At 43.6% G+C, this 13,691-nt stretch overlaps 2 protein-coding genes across 3 annotated transcripts in view; one reads left to right on the plus strand and one right to left on the minus strand.

The window, feature by feature from the left end:
* ALS2CL (ALS2 C-terminal like) overlaps positions 1-13,691 on the minus strand; it is a 703,387-nt gene that overhangs the window by 152,727 nt on the left and 536,969 nt on the right. The window lies entirely within an intron of this gene.
* TMIE (transmembrane inner ear) overlaps positions 1-13,691 on the plus strand; it is a 70,785-nt gene that overhangs the window by 52,056 nt on the left and 5,038 nt on the right. The window contains exon 4 of one of the 2 annotated variants that reach the window (XM_066585166.1): positions 9,334-9,512. The exons of the other annotated variant lie outside the window; for it this stretch is intronic. Coding sequence (XP_066441263.1) covers positions 9,334-9,443 — 110 coding nt within the window. The 3' untranslated portion in view covers positions 9,444-9,512. Of the gene's footprint in view, positions 1-9,333; positions 9,513-13,691 lie in introns of those variants that run through there. 2 annotated transcript variants of the gene reach the window in all.

Here is a 13,691-nt window from a genome sequence, read left to right on the forward strand (position 1 = left end):
TTGCACAGCAGTCCGTGCTCTGGCAGCTGAAACCAATGTTGCAGTGTCCTGAGGGTGGCAGCATCCGTGGTGGACTAGCGGAAATATGCGCACACGCGGCGCACCTTGCCAAGCAGGTCAGACAAGTGGGGGTAGTTTTTCAGAAACCGCTGAACCACCAGATTGAACACGTGGGCCAGGCATGGCACTTGTGTGAGGCTGCCAAGCTGCACAGCCGCCACCAGGTTACGGCCATTGTCACACACGACCATGCTCGGTTGGAGGCTCAGCGGCGAAAGCCAGAGGTCAATCTGCTTGGTCAAACTCTGTAACAGCTGTGGGGCGGTGTGCTTCTTGTCACCTAAGCTGATTAGTTTCAGCACCGCTTGCTGACGCTTCCCCACCGCTGTGCTGCAGCGCGCTACTGACTGCTGGCGACGTGCTCGCGCTTCTTAATTGAGAGGTGGAGGTGGCACAGGAGGAGGAGGGGGGGGGTTTGGAGGAGGTGGCATAATACGACGCTGAAACTATCACCAAGGTAGGACCCACTAACCTCGGTGTGGGTAGCACGTGAGTGGTCCCAGGCTCTGCTGGATGGTGTGGAGGACTGTGGAGGTGAGGGTGTGGGTGCAGGCAGGGAGGTGCTCGTGCCTGCATCCTGGGAGGGGGATTGGATCTGTGTGGCAGGTTGTGACACAGGGGAAGAGGCAGTGGTGTGACCCGGAGGTGGTAAATGGCATTCGTTCCACATCGAGGTTTGCTTGGCCATCATATGCCTGGGTATGCTGGTGGTGGTGAGGCTGGTAGTGGTGGTTCCCTGGCTGATCTTGGTGCAACACAGGTTGCACACCACTGTTCGTCGGTTGTCCGCGCTCTCACTAAAAAACATCCACACCTTTAAATGCCTAGCTCTCTGCACGAAGGCTTGCCGCGAGGGGGTGCTGTGGGAAACAGTTGGGGGATTCTTGGCTCTGGCCCTGCCTCTTCCCCTGGCCACCCCACTACCTCTTCCAACCTGTCTTCCTGCTGCACTTGCCTCCCCCTCTGAAGCCCTGTCTTGAGTAGGCTTAGCAAGCCTTGTGGGGTCAGTCACCACATCGTCCAGCTGCTCTTCCTCTGAATCCTCTGTGCGCTCCTCCCTCAGACTTCCTGCCCTTACAACGACCTTACTGAGAGACAACAGTGTCTCATCATCCTCATCCACAATAGTAATGCACACAATGATGAGTAGCCCTAAGAAGGACTGTTGGGTTCTTGAAGTCAGGATCCCTGCCTAACCGCACCCTACACTAACACTTTCCCCTCAGCAGCAGTTCTTTCCCTAACCTCTGCCAGCATACGTCTGAGGCGAGCCACGGCCCCAGTTTAAGTACTTGGCGTTCACCTGATCCCGCCAGCCACTTACTGCTGTAGACGTGCACAAGGCTGGCACGTCACAGCAGGAAGTGGTAATACCTTCCCTGCATGTTTAGTGGCCAGAAAATGGCGCTAAACATGCAGGGAAGGAAATGAAATTGACTCGAGTACCACGTGGGGCTCGACTCGAGTACCGTAATACTCGAACGAGCATCAAGCTCGGACGAGTATGCTCGCTCATCTCTATTAATCTAATGGTGACATTGGCCAAAAATATTCGATGGCCAAGATTAGTCCCAACATGCCAGGGTGATGGTATCTGAATTTCTCCTGGTATAGTTAGTGGGGATCTTAGTTTGACCTCCAGTCGCGAACTAAGGAAATCAATTTAAATTCAAATAGTGATATTACATAATGGGAATATGCTTCTGCCATCTATATGAAGCAGAATAAAAGCATGGGCATAGATTACAATAGTGTCCTTGCCACTCCATCCTACATAGATCACATTTTCATCCAGTCATCTTTTGGCCATTCTGATTTATATATTGACTAACAGTGATGTGTATCAAGATCCGTGATGTTACAGGAGAGGATTATGTAACATATGATACTACTTTATATGGTTGATTAGATGATCGTTTGGACCACAGGTCAAACCATTTATAAGGTGTCCTTCAAAATTTGGAGAGCCACTTGTAGAGAAGGATCTGAGTGTACATGTATATCATAAACAGCACAATGTCAGCCAGCTGCTTCTAAGGCCAGCAGGATACTGTTGCATATTAGAAGAGACGTGGAATCAGGGGTCAGTGCGACCGTGCATGTAAACAGCTGACAGAGGGAGGGGGCTCCCTTTGTCAACCAGCGGACCGCTGCGATAGTAATCGCGGGGTTCCGGTTACAATAGCACCCAGAGACTTGAATATACCCTCCGTGTCTGCCGGCTATGGTGGCCCATGAGGCTCAGCCTGTGGCTGAGCTTCATAGCTATTCTAATACACTGCTATACATATATTTAATAGTGTATTAGATGAATGATAAAATAGGATTATATTCAAGTCCTGTAGTGGGACAAAAGTAAAAAGTTAAAGTATGAAAAAAAAAAAGTAAAAAATGTAATTTAAAATAAATACGCCAAAGCCCCACTTGTCTCCCTTTACTATGTCAATTTAAAAAAAAAAAAAAAAAAGTCTCGTTTGATATTGCTACATTTGTAACGACCCAGAGAAAGTTAGTATATTATTTAACCCACACAGTGTATGCCGTGAAAAAAAACAAAACAAAACCACGGCAAAAATAGCTAATTTTGCCTATCTCGCCTTACAAAAAACAGAATAGAAAGTGCTCAAAACATTGTGTTGATCAACAAATTGTACCATTAACCCTTTCCCATCCACTGTCGGACATCTAAAGACATTATGATTTAAGGCTGTACAGCTCTGATGTTGGAAGACGTCCGTCGGGGTTCTCTTACTGTGTATTGCCAGCCTCTCTGCTGTCAGAGCCTATCCAACGTGTCACATCATGCAGTACTGGCTTTAGCCAGTATATAGCGCCGTTGTATAACGGCAGAAAACGAGTAACCTCCCTAGGAAAAGCAGGATACAAATTGGATTGGAAAGGGTTAAAAAAGCGCTACTCATCCCGTAAAAGAAAAATCATAATACCATTCACAGAAAAAGAAAAATGTTGCAGGTCTCTTAAAATAAAGTGTTTTTCAAAGCCTTAAAATATTGTAAAAAAAAAAATACAAATTTGGTATCGCCAGAATTGGACTGACCTGTTGAATTAATTTAACATATTATGTATACTTCACGGTGAATGCTGTTAAAAATTTAAAAACAACCCAGAATTGCAGATTTTATTATTCTTGCTTCTAGAAAAAAAATGGAATAAAAAGCAATCAAAATGTTATGTTCCCAAAAACTAAGCCCTCATCGAGCTCCGTCCATGGAAAAAAAAATTCTATAAATGTGGCAACACAAAAACAAATCTTAAAAAAGAAAAGTGTTTTTTGTGTACAAAAATAGTTAAACATAAAAAACTTTATAAACTTGGTGTCCCGGAATCATGCTGACGCACAGAATAATGTGATCACATGACTTATTTTGCACACTAAACGCTGTTAAAAATGAGATTAAAAATAAACCAAATGGCAGAATTTTTTTTTTTCACATTCCACCCCCCCAAAAAAAAACAATTATTAAAAGTTATACAACACATTATATGTTCTCAAAAAAACGATGCCGTTAAAAAATACAACTTGTCCCGCAAAAAACAAGCCCTCATCTGGCTATGTATACTGAAAAATTAAAGAGTTATGGCTCCTGGAACGTGACGAAAAAAAACGGGGAAAGAAATTGGCTGGTCATTAAGGTGCCCACAGGCTTGGTCACTAAGGGGTTAAATAGCCTTAGCACAGTTTAGGTGTTTATCTACACAGAGTTTGTGATTTTGCTAGTGATTCTCCTAAGATCTTCGTACACATTTGCGATTCCCTCCCCCCCCCCCCCCCCCCCACCTCCCCTTAACAAATTTTTCAGTTTTGCACCTGTTTTGTGATGGCTGATTTATATGAACAACATAAGCTGCGAAATTCTGTTTCCCTTTCCAATGCTCAAAGTACTCATAAAAAAAGTTTGCGCAGAGTGGGTATCCGGTGAATACAGAGGGGTGAAGCAGGGGTCTCGTGAAGTTTTTCATCAAAAATTGCTTAACACTCAGCTCTGTGAGAAAACAGGTGACTGGTTCTTCCATAATGACAACACACCTGCCCGCACAGCGCGGAGTGTTTAAGCAATTTTTGACAAAAAACTTGTTGAAAAAATTTTTTTGGAGCTGAACGTAACAATGTCAGCTGGCATGCCGCCTCCGAAGGGTTCCGCAGACATTCACCTAGAGGCCTGTACTAGTAACATCCCGCCCACCAGAAGAAGATCCCTGCTTTTTTTGGATATCTCTTGTATTACATTATATAATTAGTCACCATTAGTGTTAAGCGAACGTTTGAAAATTGCAGTTCAGCCAATTCATCAAACTTCAGCAAAATGTTCAGTTCCATCCAAATTAGTTTGAACCAAACTGGAACTTAACCAATAAGCCTAAAATTGGCGTAGAACACGGTCTAAGAGCTGTAAAGCCTTCCTCCGGAGGAGGAAGAGCACAGCTGCTCAGGGGTTGACACTGTTGACTTACAAGAATTAGGGAGAGAAAAAAAAGGGATTCCATCTCTATCTCTAATCTCTATTCCTTCCCCCAGCCACATACTGCTGTGGACGTGTGCACGCTGGCACGTCACAACAGGAAGTAGTAATGCGGGGAGGGGTTGAACACGGCGTGGTACTCACTCAAGTAACAAGCACCATCGAGTATACTAATACTCGAACGAGCATCAAGCTTGGACGAGCATATTTGCTCATCTCTACTCACAACCTTAGGGTGCATTTACACGACCATATATCGGCCCGGTTTTCACGCCTAGCCGATATACAGCGTCTCTCTCTGCAGGGGGAAGAGGCTGGAAGAGCCAGGAGAAGTGCTCTGAGCTCCCGCCCCCTCTCTGCCTCCTCTCCACCCCCCTGCACTATTTTCAATGAGGAGAGGCAGGACAGGGGCGGAGCAAATTCCCGGAATTTAGCCCCGCCCCCATCCCACCTCCTCTTATTGCAAATAGTGCAGAGGGGCGGAAAGGAGGCAGAGAGGGGGCAAAGAGGGGGCAGAGAGGGGGGGGGGAGCTCAGAGCACTGCTCCTGGCTCTTCCAGCCTCCTCCCCCTGCAGAGAGGGACCCCGTATATCAGTTGTGCTTGAAAACCCAGCCGATATACGGTCGTCTGAATGCGCCCTTACAGATCACATATATACATATATATATATATTACCAGATACACTCACTCAATAGAATGCTGGCCTCATTACCATGTGGGTTCTAAAAGGACGAGCTTGTCGATTGACTTCAGGTCCTACACAACGTGCTATCCTGGATACGGATCTGGAACGCACTCATTGCGCTACATTTTTGGAGGGAAGCTAGCGCTCCAACATTCATTAATAAGGAACGCATTAACTGCACTCCCTAATTACAACAACAATTGTTGTTGTGGTGTTCATTTTGCGTTCCAGATCTTCTAATTGTGGAGCGCACGTTGCGCTCCAGGATAGCAAGCTGTGAAGTACCTGAAGTCAATCGACAAGCTCCTCCTTTTAGAACCCACATGGTAATGAGGCCAGCGTTCTATTGAGTGAGTGTATCTGGTTATATCTATATCTATATCTATATCTATATATATATATATATATATATATATATATATATATATATATATATAAAGACGAAAGCCCTCACTGACTCACTGACTCACTGATAGACTGACTGACTGACTCGCCAGTAATTCTCCAACTTTCCGCTGTCGTAGAAACATTAAATTTGGCACAAGCATAGATTATGTCCAAATAGGAAAAGTAAATGGGTCCCAACTCGATTATTCAATTCTAGCACAAAAGAATTAGTGTCCAAATTATACGTACGTAATCTAATTTTCTCACTTCCCAATGTCATAGAATCATGAAATTTGGCACGAGCATTGACTGTCATAAATAGGAAAAGCTAATGGGTCCTAACTCGATTATTCAATTCTAAACGCAAAAGAATTAGCGTCCAAATTTTATGTACGGAATCTAATTCTCTCACTTCCCGATGTCATAGAAATGTGAAATTTGGCACGGGCATTGATTATGTCATAAATAGGAAAAGTAAATGGGTCCCAACTCGATTATTTAATTCTAAGCACAAAAGAATTAGCGTCCAAATTTTACGTACGAAATCTAATTGTCTCACTTCCCGGTGGCATAGAAACTTGAAATTTGGCACGGGCATTGATTATGTCATAAATAGGAAAAGCTAATGGGTCCCAACTTGATTATTTAATTCTAAGTGCAAAAGAATTAGCATCCAAATTTTACGTACATAATCTAATTCTCTCACTTCCCGATGTCATAGAAACTTGAAATTTGGCACAGGCATTAATTATGTTATAAATAGGAAAAGTTAATAGGTCCCAACTCAATAATTCAATTCTAAACGCCAAAGAATTAGCATCCAAATTTTAAGTACGTAATCTAATTCTCTCACTTCCCGATGTCATTTTATATAAAGGAAACGTCGCATGGTTACCTCCACGTGGTATTTCCTGGGTAATGCAAAGAACCATGCAAAATGGTGAACATATTTTTTTCCTCGGTATCTCTAAAGTAACGACTACTTCATAAGAGTTTCCATGTGAACACAAGATAAACACCAGTACCAAACTAACTCGGGCGAAGCCGGGTATATCAGCTAGTGTATGTATATATATATATATATATATATATATATATATGTGTGTGATCTGTAAGGTTGTGAGTATATTGCTTGATAAAGACGCAAGCCAAAACGTGTTGCAATAAAAGCTGGTATATTTTATACCATTCCCATATTGGACTACTGATTGTCTACCCCGGATCCTGTGAGCGATGAATCCCTTTTCTTCTCTCCCTAATTCTTGGCTGAGTGGAGGCTCCCTGCTGGTAAAGTCTCACTTGATTCAAGCTGACTCTCCAGGTTCCTGCTGGATTGTGGACCGGGCTTATTTGTTACATGCTATCTTGAAAGTCGGGTGCCGGTGGGTCCCCTTGGGTAAGATGTGTCCCACCTGGCACCAGGTGAGTCAATCTATTACTCTCCTAATTTTTCTTATTTGAAGTGCTAAATAACGAAGCGCTGTTTCACCCTGTACTTTACTACTGTTGACTTACAGTGCTGCAGTCCTAGGTTCAAATCTGACTAAGCTAATGTTGTCCTTGATCAGATTTGAACCTAGGACCCCAGTGCTGCAAGGCAACAGTGCTAACCATGAGGAGAAGAAGGGATTTTAGTGAGTTCAGCCAAGATGAACTACCTGAGGTTTTGGTTTGTACCGAACTTTTAGCAAAGTTTGACTCAACGGGGCTCGACTGTTTTAGTTCACTCAACACTAGTCACCATGGAATGTCATCCCTATTGTTACATATCTAGTTTCATGAAGGGTGCTGATGAAAGTCCTAGTACTGAGAACACTTATTGGATGTTGGGAGTGTGACTCTCTCATCCATGGCTATCTCTATCCACTTGAGAAACGAGTCCTGCTACAAGATTTCATTGTTCTTGCCTCTTCATTTTATTCTCCGTTTTCTCTCTTGTAGTTCACCTTCATCGTTCTACACATGAATACATTTGAGCCTGTTCACCGCTGGAGCGCTCAGTCTCACATGTATGTCTATATTCATCATCATTATTCCTGTGTAAACATACATAACTCCTCAAGTGCCTTCATCCTCCATCCAATGACTTTCCCTCCTGTACCCTGGGGCTAGACAGACCTCATCTGGATAAAAAATGGAAAGATGAGATCAGCATCTATAGTAAGTGGGGCTGGTCACTGACTATGTACAGAGCTTTCACTGAACCTATAGGTCTAATACCTGTTACAGGATTGTTAATGGCATCCTCTGGTACCTGAAAAGACATTAAGGATTATCGGTTTAGTGTTTTTCATATCCCATAATTCAACATAACAACTTTATCAATGGCATCATTCATAACTAGAGATGAGCGAACGTACTTGGTAAGGGCGATTTCGCAATCGAGCACCGCGATTTTCGAGTACTTCACTACTCGGGTGAAAAGTACTCGGGTGCGCTGTGGGTGAGCGGGGGGTTGCAGGGGGGAGAGGGAGAAAGAGAGGGCTCCCCCCTGTTCCCCTCTGCAACCCCCCGCCCCACAGCGCGCCCGAGTACTTTTCACCCGAGTAGTGAAGTACTCGAAAATCGCGGTGCTCGATTGCGAAATCGCCCTTACCAAGTACGTTCGCTCATCTCTATCCATAACTCAAAAATGGTTGCAGGTATGTAAAAAAAATAACTGAGCCTATCAATTCCTGATTACATTCTACCCTTAAATCATGTATTCCATGAGCCTCTTTCCATTGAAGTTTCTTGGGCTGCCACTAAGGTGACCCAACAGGCACCACCATAGTGCCAAAAGGGTTTCCTCCATCCATCTAAGTGTTTTACAATGTTTCCTACTTGTATCTCTTTTCAGTCAGAAGACATTCTGATTTACCCTGACTTTTGAATCACCCCGTAGTGAGCAATCCTACAGGGCACACATACAATACATTGCTTATTTATAAGTACCATACTATGTGGTTCCAAAGTAACTGTAAGATATGTTGGCTATATAACACACTAGTAATTATTAGGAAATTATTGTACCAGTGTTTCTGGTGGCGCATTGCGCCACACAGCTGTGCTACATGCACGTCACACACACAGAGCTTTGTTTCATGCACGTGTTACACAGTGCTCTGCTATGTCCATGATGCACGCACGCAGCTCTGCTATATGCGCATGTCACACACACAGAGCCCTGCTACATGCATGTGTCACACACACACAGCTCTGCTACATGCATGTGTCACACACACACACATCTCTGGTACATGCACGTTACATACACAGATCTGCTACATACATTCTTCATCCCATCAACAGGGATCACAACCAACACAGCAGTCCTGCACGCACTGATCACCCCTTGGACTATGTCCATAGAGGCGACTGATCACAGGTTCCTCCGTCTCTCGCGCGTACGGCTCTCCTCCGTACACCCTCTGAATACATCCTAATGGGACACATAAACTGCAGGTCACACAGCAGAGTCCTGCATACACTAATTGGATGATGGGCAAAACACATTAAAGGTCCCACAAAAAGGGCTTGAACCAATTTACGTGATGTAACTTAATCCCGGGATGGTTGAAAATCAATTTGTAGATCAGTTTAGCTAGAGTGGAGAATAGTTCATCTGATCGTTAGTGACCAAGTATCTGCTGACCCTTAAAGATCTGTCTCTGTATTTCCATCTTCTCTGTCTTTCTTACTTTGTGTCTCTGCTTCTTTTCTGCTTCTCCCTCCTACAGGTTCCTCTGAAAACCTTCAAACTCTGTCTGGCCAAATTCAATCTCGATCCCACAGGGTCCTGCCTGTCGTCAAAGAAGAAGATGAGATAATCCTTCAAGGAAATCCGTGACAACTTCTTCTCTTTCCAAACTTCTCCAATGAACTCTCTCAAAGTTTTTCTATCCTTGAATATTTTCTTGACTCCATGAATTCATTTAATCTGGAAATATTGTAGATAGATTAAAATTTGATTCTGTCATTCATGTAGAAGTCTGACTCGGCAATTTACACACTTGCAGATGGAGATCTGCCCAGATAGATGGTGATGGGATTTGTCTCCATCTATGGATGTTGACTGTATATTGTGTTGTCTTTCTGTAACATTGTCCACTGTCTGCCGGGTTAAAATGATGTTCATAGGTGATAATAACCACGGGCAGACCCTGCATCTCAACATGAAGTTGAACTTGTTTCCAGAGCATATATTCTACCATGGGCACCCTCCCTTGTCCTGAAGTCTGCATTTTCATCATGTTCGAGTCCAGCCTGGATCCAACATAAGAGCATTTCTGATGGTGGGGGGTAACATGGGGGTCACAGAACAGTCTAAGAATACCAGTGCCACAACAAACTCTGATGCTGGATTCTTGCATTGTGTAAAGGCATAAGGAAATTGTCACTGCTCCAGCAATAGGTGACTTATCTCTGCCAATCTAGTTTCGGCCTCAGTCCTCTTTCCCACGAGCATATATCAGCCGGCCGTTTTCACGGCCGGCTGATATATGCTGAGATGTGATGCATTGGATTCCAATGCATCAGATCACATGGCCATATTCCTCATGGCCGTATTCCTGAGATGTAAAAGCACCCGGCCGGCCAATATAGCGCTGGACGTTTTTACGTCAGGCCCAAAAGATGGTCCTGGAACTATCTTTTGGGCCGAAATACATGGCTGCTGCATGGGCTGCTTCCTCCCTCTGCTTTGCTCCCCCCATCCAGGCTCACCTCTGCTCTCCTCCCTGCTCGCTCTTTGCAATAAGAGGAGGCAGAGCTAAGCGCAGGCTCACCTCACATTGCTTGCTGCGGACAAAGGGTGGACATGGGCGGAGCTAAGCTCCTGCCCTCTCCCGCCCCTTGTCCATAGCCATCAATGGGAGGGGACAGGCCGGCACTTAGCTCCGCCCTGCCCCCTCCCATTGCAAAGAACAAGCAGGGAGGAGAGCAGAGGTGAGCCTGCAATGGGGCAACGGGAGTGGAAGGGGCAACGGCACGGTAGTCTGGGTGTACATGGGCTGGGACCCATGTTGTCTGAATGGGCGCACAAACGTTTGATTTGTGCGCCCGTTCACCAATTTTATCTCCCACCAATGTAGCGTATATTGGTCGGCCATGAAAACAGGCGGCTGATATACGCTCGTGGGGAAGAGCCCTTATAGTGAGGAAGGAGAGTTATACTTAGGGTTAGTGAGTTAGAGGAGTCAATTTAACAAACAGTGTTGCTTTCTTTTGTATGTAAACAGATATGCCAGATTTTTTCACTTCTTGTCACTAATTCTATAAAATATTCCTACAGGTGGCCTCTTCCAAGCTTTAAATGGCTGATAAGGTGGAACAAAATATTGTATTTACCTATGCTACAGCCAACCTGTCCAAGCTTGTAATGCATTGTTTCCTAACCTTTATAGCATCGGTGCAACATTAGGAAAAATGTTTAACCTTGGGGCACCTCTACAAAATATATATATTTTTTTTACTAAAACAGCTAAAAACACTAGCCCGTTACAATAAAATAATCAGAGCTTCCCCATCCTTCCCTGTCACAGCATAATCACAACGAGGGCTTCCCCATCCTTCCCCATTGCAGTTTAATTACATCCAGCACGTAACTCTCACACTCTCTCAGAATTCTATGTCTATGTGTGATCAGGTGTGTGTGGCCAAGCGTCTCAGCACCCCCATATACATATTTGCTCTTCTCAGCCTCAAAGGACTTGAGATGGAAAGTCTAACTTGAAGCTCCTGGAACCAAGTGTAAAAAGTGGGAATCCGTAATAGAGCCCCTGCTACTATGTGTCATTTATAATAATGGGGTCTTCTCTAATGGAAGGGCCTGAAATTAAAAACATGCATGAGAAGCCACAAACCCTGTGCCACCACCATCTTATTACCTATTCCAGTGCAATTATTTACAAGGTAAAAACTGGACAGGCTTGCTGTAAATTCAGGATCTGCGGCTGTGGTGCCTCTTATCATGACTAATGAATTGACTCATCCCATAGAAGAATTATAAGGAGATGAAGCTGAAGCCAATGCACCAAGGTTAATGCAAGAGGCCAATTTAATAGGCAACAAATTATCCTCATTCTCCAATTTTTTAAAATCCATTTTCCATCTTGTAATTGATCTAATTGCAATTCACTTACCTGATTGAATTCATTACTATTTGGAGATGTCCAAGAAAAATGAAAAATTCTGAAACTTTAGAGGTCGATCCCACGGTCTACACTAAAATACATCCGACCTGAACTGTTACAATGTATGAAGAAGTAAGATATTAATGTCTTCCCGTATATGAGAATTCACTGTTCACATACATTATGCCGCCATTATTGTTTCACTTGGAATGTTATAAAATAAAAAAAAATGTGATCTTTGGAGATGAGTCAAGAATTTTTATGAATTTTTTAAAACTTTTCTGATAATAGTGAGTGTGTCCTGCCCACGCTGGGTAACGCGTGTAACAAGCCATGTGTAAAAATAAACCTGTTTTTAACATTTATTTCATTTTTTTTGGCTGCAGTCACTTTGGAATAAATAGTAGAGCTGGACAGAAGTGAAGCGATCGCATTCAGCCAAAGTCAACTTTTCAAAAATATGATGACTATTTTTGCCATTAAAAAAGGAAGAGGATTTGAATGCGCTTAGTCACAGATGTTATAGGAGATTTATTGTTACCAAAGTCACAGATCAGCTGCGTTCGTGCAAATACAGAAAAGTGGAAACTTCTGGTCGAGGAGGAATGATATTAGTCAGGAAATGGACGGCAAGTTCTGACATTTACTAATCATTCGGAGTTACCAAACTTTTTACTTTGGTACTAGTTGAACCGTGAAGAAGATTGAAAGATAAAATAGCTTAGATAAGGGAGGGTCACTTAATACTAGGAGCCTTAATGATTTGCCAAAATACAAAGTCAAAGCATAAGGAAAATTATAGGCACTGGCGTAACTATAGGGGATGCAGGTTAAAGATTTGAGAGAGCAGCACTCCAGGGATTTTCAATAAAATAGAAATCTTTATTGCCCCACAGAAACTGTTTCTGTGGGGCAATAAAGATTTCTATTTTATTGAAAATCCCTGGAGTGCTGCTCTCTCAAATCTTTATGCTGTTTAAACGAAGGTCCAGGATCCAGGACCTTGAATTGAGCGCGCACTGGTTATGAGGACGGTCCTCCCTTACATACCATAAGGTAAAGAGTGTGCTGTGATCCATTCAACATTATAGGGGATGCAGGTGATGCGGTTGCACCCGGGCCCAGGAGCCTTAGGGGGCCCATAAGGCCTCTCTAGTCCATATAGGGAGCCCAGTACTATGAATAAAACATTATAGTTGGGGGCCCTGTTACAGGTTTCGCATTGGGGCCCAGGAGCTTCAAGTTATGCCTCTGCATTAAGGGGCTAAGAGAAGTTGGGGGGCCCCATTATAAACCTTTGCACCCAGGCCCATGAGCATTTAGCTACGCCCCTGATTGAAGGTACATATAGGAAAATGTAACTTTTATTCCATGTCCATAAAAAAAATTCTAAATATATGAGCCACAAACATTGCAATATAGTGCACAAAATCTAGAATGACAGAGTGAAGATCTGACTGTTTGTATCCTGTGAACTCACTTCCGTATCTTAATTCACGTTATCCAACAAGTCAATATTATACAAAAGCAATCAGATTTATAGGCCACGCTTTCCAGTTGGTAAGGAGCATAGTCAGGCCAAGGATTGAATCCTCCTGTTAGGGCTTGCTGACCACATTCAGGCAGTACAGATTGGGTGGCGTCACGATGTCAGCCCCGATCCTCATAATCATGCTTTCAGTGCATACACTCCGTCATTCAGTACAGGGCAGTGTCTCATTCCTGTTACTGCAGAAGACTCTTAGGTGTTGTCTGTTGGAAATCCCTCAGTGTTTAGTGGTCAATGCAGAGGGCCCCCTAGGAAATATCTTTTAGAGATCCCTCAGTGTTTAATGTTCCCCACTTCTCTACCCTCCTTCATTATCTCCTACGGTGTATTGACTAATGGCCAACAGGAAGGTGTTTTCCCTAACAGCCAATCAACCATTTTGGATGTGTATTTATTCTGAGTCCGCCCCTAAATT

The sequence above is a fragment of the Eleutherodactylus coqui genome, chromosome 12, assembly GCF_035609145.1.
Source record: "Eleutherodactylus coqui strain aEleCoq1 chromosome 12, aEleCoq1.hap1, whole genome shotgun sequence".
In the NCBI taxonomy this organism is placed as follows: Eukaryota; Metazoa; Chordata; class Amphibia; order Anura; family Eleutherodactylidae; genus Eleutherodactylus; species Eleutherodactylus coqui.